Below are 20,010 nucleotides of genomic sequence, written 5' to 3' on the forward strand. Positions count from 1 at the left end.
TGCATGTGCAGGAATTTTGATAACATTTTTGGTTTCAATACAGCGAGCAGGTATCCAGCTTTTGCACAAGGGCTGTGTCTTTTGCTTAAGATCAATCACTACTGGTAATCCGAATTCAGGGTAATCCCGTCGACTGTACAGAGAGGTACAGGGTTTAGGAAATACAGACACTAAGGTCTCCATCTAGGCTTTCATAAATACCATGAATTAACTAAAATATTTCAACTCTTAGGTTGAGAGGGGTCAGATTTATGTTGAGTTTTGCACTAATCTCCTGTTTTCCCGGTCTCTTCAAACGATTAAACCACGATTTCCAAGTATCCTGCTGGCACATCTGCCTCACTTCACGATACGTTACACACTGGTGATCAAATATGTATTGACAGATCACACGCTACCTTAAAAGACGAATGTTCAAGTTCTAAATAAGAGCTGTGCTTCTCCATTACTCATAGCATCTTCTGCAATATACTTTCTTGCAATTCAGAGTCACGCAGACAAACCTAACTTTAATTCGCATGTAAAGACTAAATTTGACTCGTCTTTTCCGTCTAGAGTATAAATAAACAATATGGTCATTATCTTATTCTTCTGGCCTAAATACTACACATCACTGACAACTCGCTTGAAATCTTGCCAACCACACGATCAAAATGGATACAGACTGCGACACGACAAACTGGCCTCCAGTACGAGTAGCTATTTCCTCGGACGACAGCTACCGTACCTATAGCAATGACCAGAATCCAGGGGCCCTATTCGAAAAGGCCATGCGATATCTCGGTTTCATGACTGCAAACCACACAGCTACGCCAGAATACAAAGAGACCCTCATCAAATAGGTCAACGATTCAGTGATTCACGCGATATACGGGAGCAATATGATCGAACGGGCCGGACTACATTGGGAAGCAACATTTAATCACTGTCACCAAGTACTTCAAGGTTTGGATCCTTCTGTGGGCGGTGATTCAGACGATATCCGAGGTCAACGTGAAGTCCTACAACACATGAGGGCCTACCAGCACATCCTCCACCACTTCGTTTTTCTCGGAGAGGACATGTCAGAAAATCTCATCAAAGATACGCACGCGATCCTCTGTAAAGATATTTCAATCATCGACCCTGAATATCCAGAGGTGCCCTACGAGAAATACGCCGGCAAATATCGCACAGTTCCTGTGGGCGCGGGCAATACTATGTTTATCATGCCCAAATTTGTCCCAGTCAAAATGACCGAGATGTGCACGAATCTCAAGAGGGAGCTCGAGGAGGAGAGTGGTGGTTTGGATCCGATTTCGCTTGCGTCGAAATACTCGCTCAGATTTGTCGAGATTCATCCCTTTCAAGACGGCAACGGACGCATGTGTCGGATGATTCTCAACGCTATTTTATTTCGGTATTTTGGAATCGTTGTTCCGATTGGAGAGACAGAAGAAGATCGCATCGAGTATATAGATATTAAGAAGCGCGCTTCGAGGGATATGGAAGGACATGGGGAATATGCCACTTTTGTGCTGAAAAAGGGAGTGAAATCAATACAGAAGTTGAAGCAAAAGCTTCAGGGCAAAAAGACGTAAATACAAACACAGTTATTATCGGTTCCTAAGCCGGACATTCGAAGTTGAGTGTTTGTACAAGCAAGAGCTGGCTGGCACCTTCCTTAGGCAGCTGCCCGACGGCCGGCGACCTTCAATCACACACCTGACTGTTTGCTCTTTAGGTACTAAGATTACGATAATCTAAACACCTTAAGAGCAGTGTTTTTAGGTACGATGTCGCATAAAACCTTCCCTAAACACCAACTCTAATTACCCTACTTGTGGTGGTGAAAACCTCACTTTCTTCCCCTATCATAACTTCTCCATCACCGCGCATATTATTTATGCATCACCTTTCAACATGGGTAACGGAAACAGCACTCCCCTCCAAGACTGTCTCAACGCCGTCTGTGCCAACCAAAGCAACTGTGTCAGGTACCCAGGCGATCCACTCTTCGCTTGGTGGTCGACGCCGTTCAACCTCGAATTCCCAGTCGTCCCAGCCGCTGTTATTCGACCTCAAACCGTCATCCAAGTCGCCGAAACTGTCAAGTGCGCCACCAATCATGGAGCCAAAGTACAAGCCTTGTCTGGAGGTCACTCCTACGGGTATGGATCCCGACCAGAGAGCATGACAGAGCTAATTTTGTAGAAACTATGGTTTGGGAGGTGTAGATGGAGCTATATCTATTGATTTGGACAACTTCAAAGATTTTAGCATGAACAACAAGACGTGGTATGCCTCGTTCGGCGCGGGCATGAATCTAGGTGAACTGGATGAGCATCTGCACGCAAATGGGAGACGAGCCATCGCCCACGGAACATGCCCAGGAGTAGGCACTGGAGGGCATCTGACAGTGGTATGTCTACCAGCCTTTATCTACTCGTCTGACACTTAACAGGGCGGTCTTGGACCAATTTCTCGCCAGTGGGGAAGCGCCCTCGATCATATCCTCGAAATCGAAGTGGTCACTGCCGATGGTACGGTCCAGAGGGCCAGCTATACCAAGAATTCGGGCTTGTTCTGGGCATTGCGCGGCGCCGGTGCAAGTTTCGGTATTGTGACCAAGTTTATGGTAAAAACCCATCCAGAACCTGGCAGAGTCATCCAATACAGCTACAAATTTGCCTTCACCTCGCATGATGAGATGGCTAAGTTGTACAGAGAGTGGCAGGCCGTGGTGGGAGATCCAAACATGGACCGTCGATTTTCGAGCCTATTTATTGTTCAACCTTTCGGAGCACTCATCACGGGAACATTCTTTGGCACAAGATCCCAATTTATGATAACCAGAATCCCTTCTCGACTTCCTGGAACATTCAGAAGTAATGCATGGATAACGGACTGGGCGGCCCTTTTACTTCACGAAGCAGAGGCAGTCGGATGTGCTTTGGGCAGTGTACCAACAGCATTTTATGGCAAATCGCTATCTCTCAGTGAGCAGGATTTACTCAGTGACAAGGCAATTACCGACCTCTTCAAATACCTGGAGCAGAAGCGCAGTGAATTGGCACCTGTTACAATCATTTTCAACTCTGAGGGCGGCGCAATGATGGACATACCTGCTGATGCGACGGCATACCCGCACCGAAACAGTATCATCATGTATCAGTCTTACGGCATCGGAGTGGGAAAAGTGTCGGCAGCGACACGGGAACTCTTGGACGGAGTTCATAAGCGGATCCAACGGTCGGCTCCGGGCGCCCGCTCCACTTACGCCGGGTATATCGATCCTTGGGCGGACCGAAAGGCGGCTCAAAAGCTTTACTGGGCGGACAACCTACCACGATTACGGGAGTTGAAGAAGGCGTGGGACCCAACGGATGTCTTTCACAACCCGCAAAGCGTTGACCCGGCCTAATGAGCGGAATTGGTGTAATTAAAGAACCGTCACGAGATGACGCAGTGGACGAATGAGGAATGAGATTGTCAACGACGGCTCCGACGGATGCCGACAGAGGCCGGAGTTGAACAGATTGAAGATACACAGCCGTTATCAACTGCAGTTTGATATTCTTCTCACCGATATCTTGTATTGTCACGGGTTGTTTGTTATCACGTACCACGATGAGTAGTGACCCGCTTCAGCTTTCTAGTGCCATGATTTCCCCGCGTAAAGCTTCTGGCGTCAACTAAGTTGGTGGGGATCATTCAAAATCCGGGGTAACAACACGAACAGATAGACATTGACAATGAATGGTCAACAACTCTCCAGCAAAGACGGGAGTGGTTGAGCAGTCAATGAAAGATATAAGTGACCTCTTGGCCTCACCTCCAATCCCTCAAAACCCTGCAATCTGTCCCCAATGTCTTACATCTCAGACAATAACAAAACCTTGTCAAAAACGCCCTATTTCCACACTTTGACATTAGTACCCTCCCAACCCCGCACTATCTTGTCACCGTAACTCAGACCAAGTCTCGCAACACTCGCCGCGTGATAAAAACGGCCAGACACGGCTTTTACAAGCAGAAAAGGACCCGCTTGACACAACAAAGGGCGTTTTGATGGGGTTCGTGAACGTCAAAGATGGTTCATTGTGAAAAGGGGGCCCTTTTTGCGGGGGAGGGGGAGCGGGCAACAAAACCCGGGCTTGGAAGCTTGTTCTTGATTTGGTTTCTTCATATTCATCAATAACAGGTCTTTGATCAATACACCATCTCTGTTGAAACATATTGAGAGTTGATTGGTTTGGTCTATACGTTTTTACACAAGGTATGATGTTTGAGGCTGTTCCCCGTGACATCACTTATACCCTGACCTCATACACGATACTGTCTGTTACACTCATAAACTAATATCAATGTAGATATAATCTCATCATGACACTGCTACAACGCTCAAGATTGGCGGCTTCAGGCCTCTCGAGGTGCCGTCCCGGCCAACTTCAGTCTTCAGTGCGCAGATACCAAAGTGTAGCTGCCACCTCTGTCATTTCTCAAAGAGATGGGCGAAACACATCCCTATCTCTATCAGCAACACCCAAAGCCTCAACAGCAATTCACAATGTCTCGCCCACAGCAGTCATGGCTCGTCCATACTCCACCGCAAGTGAAGACATGTACACAGCATCCTTTGCCTTTTTCGAGGCGATCTGGGATGCAGGTATAACGCATTGTTTCGTCAACCTGGGAACAGATCATCCTAGTATCATTGAGGCTATGGTTAAGGGGCAGCGAGAAAAGAAGGGAAAGTTTCCCAAGATTATTACGTGTCCGAACGAGGTATGTATGATACTCGGTGTTTTGTGAATGAAACTGACGGATTATAGATGGTGGCCATGTCTATGGCTGATGGATATGCCAGATTAACAGGCAAGCCTCAGTGTGTTATTGTACACGTTGATGTCGGTACCCAAGGTCTCGGCGCAGCTGTCCACAACGCTTCTACAGGTCGAGCCCCAGTGCTGGTATTCGCTGGTCTATCACCATTCACACAAGAAGGCGAACACCGCGGAAGCCGCACAGAGTACATCCACTGGATTCAAGATGTACCAGACCAGAAACAAATCGTTTCCCAATATTGCCGATACACCGGAGAAATCAAGACAGGAGCCAACGTCAAGCAAATGGTCAACCGAGCACTCCAATTCGCCACATCAGACCCCCAAGGCCCCGTGTATCTATGCAGCGCACGAGAGATTCTTGAGGCTGATCTTAAGCCTTACTCACTTAAGCAAGAACACTGGGAACCAGTTGAGCTGGGTGGACTTCCCACAAGTGCCGTGGATAAAATCGCAAATGCGCTGGCCGGCGCAAAGGCCCCTCTGCTGGTGACGGGATACAGTGGACGAAACCACAAGGTTCCCGCTGCGCTTGTGGAATTGGCTGACAAGGTCAAGGGATTGAGGGTTCTGGATACAGGTGGTTGCGATATGTGCTTCCCTGCAGACCACCCTGCTTGGGTCGGTCTTGCGTTTGGCGTTCACGAAGCTGTCACCACAGCAGACACAATTATTGTCCTGGACTGTGACGTCCCCTGGGTTCAAACCCGCTGCAAACCCAGAGAGGATGCCAAGATCTTCCACATCGATGTTGATCCCCTGAAGCAGCAGATGCCTACTCACTACATCCAGGCCGACGCGCGCTACAAGGCTGATGCGTTGGCATCAGTAGAGCAAATCACACGAGCTCTTGACAAGAAGGAATTCTCTAGCAAGCTTCAGTCCAATGAAGCTAAAGCAGCAGAAAAGGAGCGTGCGGAGATCCACGAGACCAAGTTGGCTACTATCGCCAAGGGTGCCGAGCCTCTTGCAGACGGCAGCTTCGGTACAGGACATCTCAGCAAGAAGCTCAAGGATCTTTGCCCTGAGGATACTATCTGGGCTATTGAGGCTGTCACCAACACTGGATTCGTGCACGATAATGTGCAGCCTACGATTCCTGGATCATGGATCAACTGTGGTGGCGGTGGTCTCGGTTGGTCTGGTGGTGGTGCCCTGGGTATCAAGCTGGCGACAGATGCTGAGAACGGCGGTACAAACAAGGGTAAATTCGTGGTGCAGATTGTGGGAGATGGAACATATCTCTTTACCGTGCCCGGAAGCGTGTACTGGATTTCAAGACGGTACAAGATTCCCGTGCTGACTATTGTGCTCAACAACAAGGGTAAGTGACACTTTACAGATGCAGAGATTCATGGCTAACAAGTAGCAGGTTGGAACGCTCCTCGTAGGTCTCTATTGCTGGTTCACCCTGATGGTCTTGGATCAAAGGCTACAAATGAAGAGATCAACATTTCTTTTGATCCTGTACCGGATTATGCAGGCATTGCCAAGGCTGCTGCAGGTGGAGATATTCACGCTGCAAGGGTTGACAAGGCGTCGGATCTGGAGAGCGTGCTGAAGGAGGCCATCGCCAAGGTTCAGGCTGGCCAAACGGCAGTTGTAGACTGCAAGGTTGCGCCAGACTGTTAGTTTAATGTGGAGGTTCTAGACCTTGAGGCTGAGTGCCATTGGTATTGTTTGTTAGGTTAGCATTCATGGCTGCATTGGGAGGGGGCATGGTTTAACGAATCCAACCACGTATTTCAGAATCAATTGCATTAGTATCACCAGCCCCCACGTCGATTGGGGATCACTTGTATGAAGCGTGGGTGTTGACTGTCTGAGCCTAATGTCTTGTGTTGGTCCCTGTCACAATTTGATCATGCGACACAACAATGCGAGACTATTGCAGATCTTTAATGCAACGAGAATTAAATACTCGGGCCTGAATTCCGATACTATCCAGGGTCTGAAACCAGTGACAGGGAGAGTCGATAAGGCTAAAGTTGCCGACCTCGTTCCGCATTCGCATTAGTTGCCAAGTCATTTGCTTTTTATTGCCACTGAATTCCTGAATCATGGCTAATAAATTAGTCTCGATCTATGGAGAAGAGAGAGGACGCGATAAAAGAAAAATAAGCGCGTAATTACATGAGAGCGAATGGTTGGTGAATGGTGTTTTGTTCCTTTCATGCGGCCCAGGGTCAGCAGGAGTCAAGACCCTTGAAAGACACAGTGAAATCTGGGGGTATCCCCATTTTCACGCCGCATGTTTTGACGCCGGGAAAAAACATCAGACGACGCCTAAATAGAGGCTTGGCGGGGGAGGATCATCATCTCTTTGCGGCTCTTTGTTTCTATTTATCGTCTGTTCTAGATCCCATTGTATCTAAATCCAGTAGAGATAGCACGATGTCTGACCCGTCCATTGTCGGGAACTACCGCAAAATATCACCTTCAATCAGTTTGAGTTTGAAAACTAATCTAGAACATGACTAGACTAGTTCGACAAGCCGAATATGGTAAATAAAATATGGGAAATGCAACTCTGATCATGATCATCACTGACTAACATCTCTCATCTTATAATTTCCCCCGCACCACGTGCTCGTGACAAGTAAAAAAAATCCAAGCTCGGGAGGGGGGGGAAGGCGCAGGTGGAAGTCCACGCCTGCATTGCATGGCTTAGTTGATCTGAAAGACGGCAGGTGCATGCATGTGCGGGCAAGTGCTGCTTCTGCCTGCCTTCCGTGAGGTTGGGCAGTTACTGATGGTTACAATCAATTAATAGAAAAAGAGATGACTGTTTATATTCGATCTCTCCATTTCTTAATCCTTGACTACTTATTCCCGTCCTTTGATGCCGACTTCATAAACAACCAACTCATCTCGGACTCTCTCATCTCATTTCTCTTATTTCGCCCCTCGGCACGCTAACGTAGTCGGTCCGGCTTATATCGTTCTTGTTTCTCGTTTCTCCTCTCGACCGTTGCGATACGATTCCCATACCTGAACACCGATATAAGAACCCACCATCACGGACCCTGTTTTTGTTCTCCTCTTAGTACTCGCATTTACGGATACCGGTACGGGACTCCTCCATTTTCAAGGGTCCCAGGTCCCAGGTCCAGATCAAAAAGGCCCACTTCCGCATTCTCGTCCCACTTGAACGTCGCAAGTTTGCGCTCGACTTAACGCCCAAAGCAACAACAAAAACTAGTCCCAGCCCGTGATCAGAAAAAAAATCATCCTCTTCGTGTTTTTCTTTCTCGTCAGACGAGGGATCATGAAACGTGTCGACCCGGATATTGCCCAGCGCCTTAAACGATTGAGACGCGACGATACTTCTGTATCTTGATCAACAACAACAACAACAACACTACATACCAAGCCATGTCTTATCAGACTCTAACAACCGAGGCGCAGGCCGCTACAATTCCTCTGCGACATCCTGATTCTATCATCGAGCGACCACCTCCGGTTCCCGCAACAGATCCCCAATTGATCGCCGACGAGAGCCACTCCGCGCCGAAACCCGCCGATCATGACCTTTTCCAGATGGCACCATCAGAAGCTCTGGCTCTGTTGATTGCTGGTGTCGAAGTTCTTGTTAGAATAACTGGCGATGTTCCTCCGACACCACCTCCAAAGTCTCCTACCGTACCGCACATGAGTGGTATGCAAGCCGAGAAGGAGAATATCGTGCGATCATACTCGGACAGAAGCTTGGCAAGACTACGGAAACAGGCTGAACTCGAGGCCAAGAGATTGGCTGCCAAAGAAGCCAAGCCTGAATTCAAAGAGCCCGAAGATATTGATGGTGTACGGTTGAAGCCTCACCCGGGTCTGATGTCGCCTCCGCCTCAATCAGAGCCATACGTTGTCGTTGGAGCCGATTCCCAACCGGTAAACCTACAACATAGCGCCATCACACGCAAATTCTACAGCAAGAATGAGCCTCCTATTACGATCAACCAGTATCTTCAACGGCTACACCAATTCTGCCCAATGAGCACTGCAGTGTACCTCGCGACTTCTCTGTACATACACCGATTAGCCGTCGAGGAGCGAGCCATTCCCGTTACCCGACGCAACGCCCACCGTTTGGTTCTGGCTGGTCTGCGGGTAGCGATGAAGGCACTTGAAGATTTGTCTTATCCTCATGCCAAGATGGCAAAGGTTGGTGGCGTCAGCGAAGCAGAATTGGCTAGACTAGAGATAAGCTTCTGTTTCCTCGTTGGTTTCGAGCTAGTTGTTGGTGAAAGCCGGCTACAGAAACACTACGAGCTACTCAAAGACAAGACATCCCGGTATCGTTTAGACAATATGGATGTTCCCATATTAACCCTCAAGCCGCGACCGCGCGGTGCGGTTCAGCCAGCGGCATAGAATGCTGGCTCTGACATTTTACAATATGATTTGGGGCATACTACATAGGGGTGCATGTCATTTCTCTTCTTTTCTTCCGGGACATGCATATAGTTTTGCGGCATTTGACTGAGCACTGTACTTGTCATATATTTTACGTCTAGGCGTGGCATTGGGTGGGATGATGGGCATATACGTCGGAGTTATGAATTTATATCATGGTTTCCCATATTTGAGGGTATTACGATTTCTGAAGTCTAATATCGAATTTTCTCGCTTTGTAGCGTTTTGGCTTCCCACTTTAATTATCAGAGTGTGACAGCCAGATACAGAACGATTGCTACAGCTTAACTACTCCTTTTGTATCGTATCGAGTGGGCCAAGACACTCGTCTACAATTGATGGACACCAACTTGTACAGATCACTCAATCAAACGGAAGCTAAAACTGAAGCTGAGCAATATATATTGGTAAAGAGAATAAAATTCAAGGCTCTGGTTCTAGTTACTCCTGACATAACCACCCCATGCAGTCAACTCTCGAAAGAATAGAGGTTATTAGGCAAAGCCGGTCACTTGTTTTCGATGATATAAAACGATGTGGTTGAAAGTTCCTCCCAGCTTTGCCTCTTTGAAATGGGCTCAAGTGACAGGGCTACAGATAGCGCTGTAACAATTAGGCAGAATCGACAAATAGTTCGGCCATTAACCCATCAGACGTATAGGGTCCTCCCGTTTTAAAATCTACAGCCCAGAGCCGTATGCAAGCTGGCTCGACTGCAGCCCCCCGGAGGCTGGGGGTAGAAATCATCTTTCTACCTACTGATGTTACCCATGTGCACGCATCAGCGACGAATGGATAGGATGTTTTATCCTGTAATCTATCTAGCCCCAGGACGCGGTCAGTTGTGTGAAGAAAGCCATGGGCTGTTGCAAGTTGAAAACACGCCAATGTGACGAGATGACAGAATACAAGGCATTGGTGACAAGAGTGCACCTGTAGTTGTAAGACAGCCAGAACTCTGTAGCTGACTTAAACCAGTCGAAGTGGTAAGAAGACGATAGTGAGTATGGTTCCAGCATCAATGGATCCGAGTCCAGGTGACTTCCTGCATCAAGATCAAGCCAATCTGTGGTGAAGTAGTCCTCGCTGTAAAGAAGGCCTCTGATTGCGAAATCTTCTGGGAGGGGCCTTGATTCTTGGAACAAGTCTTGGTGGAGGAAAAGGGACGTGGTCAATGCAGCTTCTCTGTCCAGCCATCTCTTCGAAGTCTTGCTTATACGTTCATCCAGATTATTGATGAAAATATAGATGGAGCTGTCTTGCTCCAGGCACTCTATGCTTTTGCCAGAGAACAGGATCCCGTGAGCACGGACAAATTCCGAATCAATTGGGGATAAACGAGTTGGCTTGTTGGAGAGGACAGGGTCGAATAAGGACATGATGCTCTCCCTTGCGCTGATGAAAGGGACTGACACAGTGAGCGTCTTTGTGTAGTAGAAACGTTGCTGGAGTGCATTGGGCCGGGCCAAAATGGCAAGATGATGATACAGTCGACCAGTGTTTGGGGCAGTGTCTGGGACCTTGTACCAATGGCTGGATACTCCGGCCCAGACCTCACGGTCCCGGACATCATCGTCTTCGATCGCCATACGGTATCGGCCTAGATCACCCAGACATTCTATCCAAGTATCTTCGAATCCCGGTACTGTCTCGTATAGGCGAGCCATCATACTATAGCCCAAGTATAGGAAACTAAGCATGTGCTCCAGTGAAGACGGCAGTCGATGTCGAAGAAGCTCTAGGAACGAATGGATCCCGTGCCTCCACATGCGAGCAGGCATGGCGTATTTGGACGCTAGGCGTCGGAGGGCTGGACTAGCAGACGGGTGCTGGCTTGCGAGAAAGAAGTCATGATGTTCGTGAAGAATTGTTCTGTGCAATGCAATCAACGCTTGCCATTCGTTGTTGAGCTTAGAGTTGGCATCAGTGTTAGATGATTGTGCATTATCAACTTCAATGCATTTGGTCTCCACCATGTCCAACCCAGCATATATACCCTTGACCTCCGCGACAAGCTGGTCCTGTGATATAGGTCTTGTCTCCTGCTGTTTCAACATCATCGGAGTGCTTCCCCTGTCGCTCAATGGGACAGATTCTGACCTAGTGGTTGATGGTTTTGGTGGAGTTAGAAGGGGAGAAGAGGAGGTAGAGGTGGATTCCGGGCCTGCTTGACCAGAACTGATATTGTGATGGACACTGGGAGCAAAAGACCTGAATCTGGGAGAGATGGCTGGATTCCGAACATAAACATGCCCCATATCATCAGAGCATTGAGTGTCAGCTGCTTCCAGTACCTGGAGACGAACAAATCAGTGAGGGTTATGATGATGATTGAAAAGCACCTTACCTCCGAGTCACGTCTATCTCGAGTCCGCAAATGGCGAACCCACTTGTCAGCCAAAGAAGTAGAGTCCTATAATTATAAGAGATTTTCTGGATTCTAGAGGTGGGAGCTTTCATACACACTTGTTGCGATGGGAGCCCACGAGAGGCGTTCCTCCTGACTTCGGAAGAGGAGGACCACGATCGCTAGGAATGCATTGAATTGAAATAGACATTGGTTCATCTCAAGCCTCGCAAGCTTTTTGATTGTCTTTATGTAACCCCAGGTTTCTCGTGCTCGTTTGGTTGGGTGAGGAGAGCGGAAGAGTGTCGGACTAAAGAACCAGCTGTTCGGGCAACGTGGACAGCGGCAGTTTGGACAAGGCGGACAATACTCAAAGCAAGAGATTCTCACAAATTTATCGCTTATAAAAACAAAGAAATAATAGAATAAAGTATAACCGAATAGTTGGAGTTCATATGCAGAGGAAGTGCGGCAGGAAAGGAAGGGAAATCAGGATCTGGTAGTATTTTCTCTCAGCGGTATAATTGATCTGATATTTGTGAAGGGGATAGTTTCTGATCCCGATAAAGAAATGATCTAAAATATATGCATTGCCTGAAGACAAAGTCTCAAGGCGAACCACTCCCTCCAACGTCTAAGAGAGCCCGAGATTTTACGCAATGGTGGCTTGCTGATATCAGTCCGTGTCTACGTGTGGTTGGCTAAACCAGATCTTCCCCTCAGATTTTCAACCCTCCCTTGGTTCGCAACCAGAAACTGACGGGTTTGCGGCCCTGCTGATGGTAGGTATAGTACACACCTTCTGCGATGTTTTTCCCCAAGCTCCTTCTTGAAAAACATCGCAGCGATATATATTCTGGGACACCAACTCCAGAGTACTACTTTATTAACGATACCATTGAATTTCTGTTATACTACGGTTAGGAGCATCACCTTTTTTTCACTAAGAAGGATAACTCGCCAACACACTTTATTGACGAGAACGCTTCTTCATTCCCATTAACAGAAACCCCAATGTCGATTGCTGGACTGCATCACGCTGAAGCGCTTTTCTACCAGACGGCGACAAAGGTCGACGTTCTTGAAGATACGTCTATACAGCAATGGAAAGGTTGTGGTCGACAAACTCAGCACTCTTCCATAACAAAGGTCGTGCTCACAGCTGGAGCTTGCATATCCACAGCAGTATCAATCACCGTACCGACACTATTCAGCACTTCAGTGCCCCAACAGTCCTGCCTTGGTAGCTTTCCGGTATGTAGCTTTCCGCTATGTCGTTTACTACTACGCTGCTGCTCATCTAACCCGGACTCACTTCAGGCCTGCGATCCCAAAACCCTCATCACGCCGTCATTTCTTCCTTCTTTTCTGCATCCAGCCTTTACTTGCGAGACATTGCTATTCATAATATGCGTGGCGATATGTCTTCACTGGATATGTGTGTCGCTGCTCTTTCAGTCGGTTCGATGGCGAGAACGATACTTCTCTATGGTGGTTTATACAGCCGGAGGAACGACCATCTTGGCAACACAAGTGGTCAAGGATTCAGCAACAGTCTTCCTTCAATTGCTTCCCTTGGTGTCAGACATTTGCGTTGTCGTTTGTCTATGCCTTGACTGCATTTTGCCATAGCTCCTTACGAGGGTATCAATGGGTTGTAGCGCAAGTTGAGCTTAGCCCAACGGGGAGGACGCGCGATAGTAGTCGGATCATGTCATTTAATAAATAGGCTGTCCGTTTCCAGCAGTTCTGGTTTCATTATTCAGATAGATTTCTTGTTTTAACTGTCCTACTTTGACCTTTCATGCATGAGCTTCGACATTTCGGTATTGTCAAGGGTGTCTGTAGTACTTATATGTAGACACATGGAATACGCACTGCATCATATTCACTGAGTTGATCCTGGCAGTGACTGGATACCTTTACTTACAAAGAGGGATATGGGGACATTATAGTCTTCAATACTTATTGTTAAACTACTGGTAACATACTGTCAGGAGCATGCATCTTGGATACCTCGCCACCCCGTAGTCTTCAATACGTGTATTCTAGGCGTGGCTTTGAGTGGGATCACGGGCATATACGTCGGAGTTTATGAACTTATATCGGAATTTGAACAAGACATATGAAGTAATTAATACGTTGACATACCCGGTTTTGTTAACGAACGAATAATGGTCCGTCGATCCGCCAAGACACCTTGACTCGTAAAAATAAGGGTCCTCGCATTTTGTACGAAGCTATAGCGGATGATCCGATTCACGGGATCCATCTTAGACCCGCCCAGATCCATCGACACTCCGGGAATAAAGCCAGCTTGTTATGTATCCATGAGCATGTATAGTTGCTGTGCAGTTTATGAACCGTAGATGAGCCTCAATCGTGTGTCGTGTATCAAGACTCAGTTTCGGCGCCATGTTCACAAACAATGATAGTGTCTTGGACAGTGCAAAAAACAACCCCTTGGGCTAGTTAGACAACCAAGACTGTCTAACTGCCATTGAAAATCCCCTGCGGTGGAATCCTTCTCGTATTAGTGCTTATCAAGTGAATCACGCGAGCATTCCCTCATTGCTTCTACCGTAATTTAACCGCCTACCCCAACTTCTACCTCATCCTCAGACGTCACATCAGCTCACTCATTCATCAACCAAAAAAACTCAATTGAATCAGCGTTCATGTCGAAATGGGCGCCAAGACATCCGAAGACGATTATAATGGAGGCAATGGTATAAATATCTCATAACTCTCACTCTGCATAAATCAAGCTCACACACTCCAGGCCAAGGACCCCTCTCATCCAAGCCATCCTCCGCAGGTGGAGAACCACGCGGTGCTCATTTCGCCCGTGACGGAGACGGTAGTCTCGGCGGCGAAGGGGGCGACGACGACGATGATGATGATATCAATGCTACCACCGGATCGATAATCGTCGATGGAGCTGGCAAGAAGAAGAAAAAGAGAAAGCCAAAGAAGAAGAAGAAGACTGCTACGCAGCAATCTTCACCTCCCAGGGTTCCCCTGAGCGAGCTCTTTGCAAACAAGGACTACCCCGTCGGTGAGATTCAGAGCTATTCTGATGACTTTAACACGGCTCGCACTACAGCCGAGGAAGTTCGCTACAAGGGTCGAAAACAGCTCGAAGACCCTGCGTTTCTGAACGACTACCGCAAAGCGGCAGAAGTACACCGTCAGGTCCGACAGTGGACTCAAGAAAACGTCAAGCCCGGCCACACTCTCAATGAGATTGCCAATGGCATTGAAGACGGTGTTCGTGCGCTTCTGGGAAACCAGGGAATTGAACCCGGCGACAATATCAAGTCCGGAATGGGCTTTCCGACGGGTCTTTGTCTGAACCACGAGACTGCGCACTACACGCCTAACCCAGGCCAAAAGGACGTTGTTCTCAAGTATGAGGATGTCATGAAGGTTGATTTCGGCGTGCAGATCAATGGATGGATTGTGGACAGTGCGTTTACAATGTCTTTTGATCCTACGTATGATAATCTGCTCGCTGCCGTCAAAGATGCTACCAACAGCGGTATCAAAGTACGTAACACATCTGTATCAACAAAACTCGTCTAACATTTTTAGGCTTCTGGAATTGACGTTCGTATCTGCGACGTCAGCGCCGAAATCCAAGAAGCAATGGAAAGCTACGAAGTCGAAATCAACAGAAAGACATACCCCGTCAAACCAGTCCGCAACATCTCTGCGCATAACATCAAACATTACCAAATCCACGGTGGAAAGTCGATCCCGTTTATCAAGAACAGGGATCAGACTAAGATGGAGGAGGGAGAGGTGTTTGCCATTGAGACATTTGGAACGACTGGTACTGGAAAGTTGTACGACGATGTAAGTTATATGAGTTATGTGTGTGATTCGTTTCTGATGTGTGTTAGGTTGGCATTTATGGCTATGGTCTGCAGCACGATGCGCCCAAGAATGTCCATTTGCCTTTTGCGACTGCGACAAAGCTGCACAAGGTCATCAGAGAGCAATTTGGGACTATTGTCTTTTGTCGTCGATACCTTGACCGTCTTGGTTTGGACCGGTATCTGGCTGGTGTAAGTAGTCGCCCACTTTTGGCCTTCACATGAGATACTTATATGTTATAGCTTAACTCGTTGGTATCGCACGGTATTCTCGAAGCGTATGAACCGCTCGCTGATATAAAGGGTTCTTACTCTGCGCAGTTTGAGCATGTAAGTGTTTTGTCTCTGTGAAATGAGTTGATGCTGATCATGTTTAGACAATTCTGCTTCGAGAGTCGAACAAGGAGGTTATTAGTCGTGGAAGTGACTACTAAATTGATTGTCACGAAGGGGATATGTTTCAACATGAGTTTAGAATGAGTTCAACACTTGTTTCTGATGCATGGGAGTAGTCCCAACACTACTTCACTCTGCAGTGGTCTGGCTTCAACATGCCTACCTTTAGTTTACTTTACATTCGTATGATGGTCTTTTAGTCTGTCATTATCTATATCAAACATTTTACTCATGAATTCTCCAACTGCCGAATGGTACCTGTCAGCTTGATCTGCATCCACCGGCCATTACCAAACCAGTACTCTATCCACCATGTCTCACACTCGAGTGACTCACAATCCCAAGCCACAAGCAGATCAGAGACATGACCCCTGCACTTGTTTCTGTAAACTACCATTTCCCATGGATGCCTTGAGATTCCGGGTGCGACGGTGTCACAGGACCCTTTAACGGGTAACGTCTTGATCGGCGCATGCATTGCGGGGTTGTTCAATTGAGTATGTGAGAGGGGGGTAAATTAGTATGTAGGACAATTTAGGCAACCAAGGCAATCAAAAAGAACATTTCAACTCAATTCCTAAATGGTGGCAGATAAGAGGTTTCTGGTTACGTAGTTAGGACTTGTATGCATCCATCTGGATTTGTTCCTAACAGACATTAGTCTCTGCATCTTATCGTCTATTGTGCCGTGATGCTGCATTTATCCCATCCCCATGAACAACCCTCCCCGTATTCAAGACAGTGAAGCTCTACCAAAGTCCCAAAACGACCCCATCATTCGAATCATGGTGTTTTTCCCTCTTTTATCCCCCCCACCTTGTCACCAAATAGAACTTTGGTTCAGGTGATCCCTGTTCTTAATGCATGTAGTAGATCGATCACCTTTTTACACTTTTATTACCGAGACCGGAGTTGTTTATTAATTGATTGACAATTATCAGGCTACCATTTTGTATGTCTCAGTGTGCAACCTTGGCACTTACACCATGAGACATGGCGATATTTTCTTTTTTTAAACCTGTTCATTCTATGTGTTTTGGTACCTGCTTTAGATCAAGCCACTGTGCCTCAGAGTTGTAATCAAGACTTGACTCTAAGATACATGCTCACATCACTGATTCAGAAGGAACTAAAAGTTGATATCAAAATCCAATCCGGATTCCTTTTTTTGTCTTGTTTTGTTGTCTTGCATCTAGCTAAGTGTCCTGTAGTCCTTTAAAAACTGGCTTGCTTATCGCCCGTACTGTTATCCAAAAGTAAGAAAAAATATACACAGAGATGTTTTCCCTCAAGTCTAATCCGAATCCAAATCCAAATCCAAATCCAAATCGTAAATCAAATCGCTAAACTTCGCTTAAAACAAAAGAAAGATATCCAATAGTTGAAACAGTTGATACAAGACAGAAAGAAAGAAACAAAACAATAGTACACGTTCAGAGAACATTCATCGCTCATTGGTAGCGGTACACGGGCTCGTAGATGTCTGTTGGGCGTCTGGTATCAGCTCCGACAGTCAGTCGTCGCTTGGGCTGCATGCGCTCGCGGAGACGCTCGCGCTGTGCCTCCTCTTCCTTCTTCTCCTCGCGGCGAGCAAGGCGACGGGCCTTGTCGTCACGGCGCTCCTCCTCAAAGCTCAGGCGGCGCATCTGATCAACGGGGATCTCGACAGATGGACGCTTGTAGGTAGCTGAGCGCTTGGGAGCCAGAGGGGCAGCGGCGACGGGACGGCTGGCGATGGCCTGGTTGGCTTCGGCGATGCGCTTCTGGAGAAGCTTCTCCTTCTCCTGCTGTCGCTTCTCCTCGTGGCGGCGGCGGCGTCGCTCCTCGTCTTCGTTGGAGTTGCGGCTTTCCTTGGAGCTGCTGGAGGCGTGGCGGTGGTGCTTGGAGCGGTGGTGGTGGTTGTCGACGACCTCGATCTGGACACGACGCTCAGGCTGGAGAGTTCGCTCATCGATGATGACGGGGCGGCGGTGGTTGGGGTCCCGGGATGAGTCGACCATGTAGGTGTTTCCGTTGGGAGAAGCAGGAGCGGACCATTGCTGGGGAGGAGTGCGAGGGGAAGCAGGGCTGTCGACAAGGACAATGCGCTCCTGGTGGTGTCGAGATCCTCGACGCTTGCGGTTCAGGTCGTAGACCTTTTGACCGTTGACGTAAACACCTGATGAACGATCCTTCTTGCTGTTGGAGCTAGAGTAGGAGCGGTCTGACTCGTCTCCAGAGCGGTGCGAGCCTGACGGTGTCGAGGGCGCAGGGCTGTACTGGGGAGTAGGAGGCAGTTGTGAGGTGTAAGAGAATGTGGGAGCATCATAAGCAGAAACGTATGTGGGAGGATGGTCCAGGCGGTAGTTCTGGGCGCAGACTTGGTTGTGACGAGAGTTTGCGCAGAGAGTAGGCTGGGAGTACTGCTCGCGACGTCCGTCAGGGCGGACGTATGTGTAGATGTTTGTGGTGCACATTGTGTCGGTGCTGTGTTGTCGAGGGCGCTGATTGCGCAGAGGGGGATCCTCTTGGATGATAACCGGAGGTAAGTTGTAGTTTGTTTGTAGAGGAGTCTGTTGAGAAGCGGTGTTGGAGCTGTGACGACGACGGTTGTAGATGATGTTGTCAATAACAAGTGGTGAGTGTTGAGATGACAGCTTGGTAGAGGATGAAGCTTGAGAGTTTATAGTGTTGATCGATTGAAGTGTTGTGAGATGAATTGAGTTGTTTGTTTGGTTGTTGAGAACAAGTGCAGGTGGTGGAGGTTATATAGAAATCCGGTGAGGGAGGGTAGTTTGAAAGAGGTGCCAAAGTGTGTAAGCCAGGTACTAGGTCTGTACTACAAATGACTTGCTTTAGTGTGGTATGGTTTGATGCCTGGGGACTAAAGTAGTACGATGATTATAAGTGTAAATACTTTTTGATGGTAGATATTGATGGTAGATATTGATGCCTGTTTTCTGAATGTGGTTCGCAAATGGATCGCTATATAGTAGTATCGTAGTGGTGGTGTTCCCTCCCATGGCTCCCATGGCCGCAGGGACGGTAGGCAGAAACGGCCTGTCCCCACTCTTGCCCACCAAGGCTGCCTTGAAGAGAAGCCCCAGCGGCCGGCCACTAACAAACCCCTGCAGTGACCCTTGACCCCTCCCAAACAGATGCTATGCCGATGACTCCCCAGGGCATTCTCAGCCACTGACCTACACCAAATGTGTAGATGGTTCGGAGATGGCCATCGCATCATCTGGTTCATTAGTTGAGGCTCAGTAACTAATTGACGATAAGATCAAGGAACGGACTGGGGAGGGACGGGTATCGAAATGAGGTCACGGTCGATAAATGACGAGATTAATTACAAGAATCAATCATGCGTGCCTAATCTAGGACTACAATGGTCGGCCTCTACAACACGCGGCCATGGTTGAAACAAAGTTGGGAATAGCACAGAAATGGCAGCAGTGGTACAGTTCCCTCGGTGAGCGCTATCGGCCATTGTTCAGTCCCCCAACCAAAGTCTCTTTGGCATCATGGGATCCGTCAAGTCCTCGGGCATTGAGTCATCAAGGACTCTTCGCTCTCGTGTCTCGATTAGCGCTAGCCTTGTGGCCGTCAATCAGTCCAGGACTTGGGGATTCTCAATCTCTATCTAGCCAACGAGAACAAAGTACCTACTAAATGACCTGCATACAAAGAGAAACAAGGCCTGACTCAACTAAACAGATACTACTCTAGTCCCCCTGTCCTCTGTAAACGGTCCTGGTAAATCAGGCAGTGCAAATCGAGGCTTGGTCCTAGTCTCGCAAAAATGATCCACTCCAAATCGACTCTAGTCTTACACGCCTCAGCCCTGGGACAAATCAGGATGATTTCTTCATCACTTCAGCCTCGCATTAATTAATTGCATTTTTTTACCTTAATTGATTATCAGAATCTGATCATCTTCAAGGATCGACTGGATGCCTCTTCCTTCCTATGCATCGTCCCGAAGCGGGAACTAAGGTAGTTTTTGATGCGCATATCGCACAGGCACAGGCACAGGCACAGCAATGTGAACCAACGGGTTGTAGTTTGTGTAGCTAACTAATTACCAAGGTAAGTAAGTTGCACAAACGATGCAGAAAGCAGTCACTAATTCTTTGACACTGATTCACTCTTGATTTCCCAAGGGCGC

At 47.8% G+C, this 20,010-nt stretch overlaps 7 protein-coding genes across 7 annotated transcripts; 5 read left to right on the forward strand and 2 right to left on the reverse strand.

Moving 5' to 3' along the window:
* Positions 1–653: 653 nt before the first annotated feature.
* Positions 654–1,580, forward strand: FGSG_06555 (uncharacterized protein; the record flags this gene model as incomplete). Its single annotated transcript, XM_011327864.1, has 2 exons — positions 654–689; positions 843–1,580. The coding sequence occupies 2 exons, from the start codon at positions 654–656 to the stop codon at positions 1,578–1,580; spliced, it is 774 nt and encodes a 257-aa protein (XP_011326166.1).
* Positions 1,581–1,902: 322 nt separating this feature from the next.
* On the forward strand, positions 1,903–3,403 carry FGSG_06556 (uncharacterized protein; the record flags this gene model as incomplete). The annotated part of the gene is made up of 3 exons (XM_011327865.1): positions 1,903–2,150; positions 2,260–2,401; positions 2,444–3,403. 3 exons carry the CDS (start codon positions 1,903–1,905, stop codon positions 3,401–3,403), a joined length of 1,350 nt encoding a protein of 449 aa, XP_011326167.1.
* Positions 3,404–4,602: 1,199 nt separating this feature from the next.
* FGSG_06557 (uncharacterized protein) lies at positions 4,603–6,458 on the forward strand (the record flags this gene model as incomplete). Its single annotated transcript, XM_011327866.1, has 3 exons — positions 4,603–4,767; positions 4,815–6,150; positions 6,199–6,458. 3 exons carry the CDS (start codon positions 4,603–4,605, stop codon positions 6,456–6,458), a joined length of 1,761 nt encoding a protein of 586 aa, XP_011326168.1.
* Positions 6,459–8,201: 1,743 nt separating this feature from the next.
* On the forward strand, positions 8,202–9,197 carry FGSG_06558 (uncharacterized protein; the record flags this gene model as incomplete). The annotated part of the gene is made up of 1 exon (XM_011327867.1): positions 8,202–9,197. The coding sequence occupies one exon, from the start codon at positions 8,202–8,204 to the stop codon at positions 9,195–9,197; it is 996 nt and encodes a 331-aa protein (XP_011326169.1).
* Positions 9,198–10,060: 863 nt separating this feature from the next.
* Positions 10,061–10,906, reverse strand: FGSG_06559 (uncharacterized protein; the record flags this gene model as incomplete). Its single annotated transcript, XM_011327868.1, has 1 exon — positions 10,061–10,906. One exon carries the CDS (start codon positions 10,904–10,906, stop codon positions 10,061–10,063), a length of 846 nt encoding a protein of 281 aa, XP_011326170.1.
* Positions 10,907–14,245: 3,339 nt separating this feature from the next.
* On the forward strand, positions 14,246–16,095 carry FGSG_06560 (methionine aminopeptidase 2B). The gene is made up of 6 exons (XM_011327869.1): positions 14,246–14,315; positions 14,369–15,135; positions 15,181–15,444; positions 15,492–15,656; positions 15,708–15,794; positions 15,842–16,095. Exons 1-6 carry the CDS (start codon positions 14,273–14,275, stop codon positions 15,896–15,898), a joined length of 1,383 nt encoding a protein of 460 aa, XP_011326171.1. The 5' UTR covers positions 14,246–14,272; the 3' UTR covers positions 15,899–16,095.
* Positions 16,096–17,002: 907 nt separating this feature from the next.
* On the reverse strand, positions 17,003–18,514 carry FGSG_06561 (uncharacterized protein). Its single transcript, XM_011327870.1, has one exon. The coding sequence runs from the start codon at positions 18,314–18,316 to the stop codon at positions 17,312–17,314; it is 1,005 nt and encodes a 334-aa protein (XP_011326172.1). The 5' UTR covers positions 18,317–18,514; the 3' UTR covers positions 17,003–17,311.
* Positions 18,515–20,010: the final 1,496 nt, after the last annotated feature.

Source organism: Fusarium graminearum, chromosome 4 (assembly GCF_000240135.3).
Source record: "Fusarium graminearum PH-1 chromosome 4, whole genome shotgun sequence".
Lineage (NCBI taxonomy): Eukaryota > Fungi > Ascomycota > Sordariomycetes > Hypocreales > Nectriaceae > Fusarium > Fusarium graminearum.

Coding starts and splice junctions, on each gene's coding strand:
- FGSG_06560 (XM_011327869.1), top strand. CDS start 14,273: ATGGGCGCCAAGACATCCGAAGACGATTATAATGGAGGCAATG. Junction 15,136..15,180: donor CTACCAACAGCGGTATCAAA/GTACGTAACACA, acceptor TAACATTTTTAG/GCTTCTGGAATTGACGTTCG. Junction 15,795..15,841: donor ACTCTGCGCAGTTTGAGCAT/GTAAGTGTTTTG, acceptor GATCATGTTTAG/ACAATTCTGCTTCGAGAGTC.
- FGSG_06561 (XM_011327870.1), bottom strand. CDS start 18,316: ATGTGCACCACAAACATCTACACATACGTCCGCCCTGACGGACGTCGC.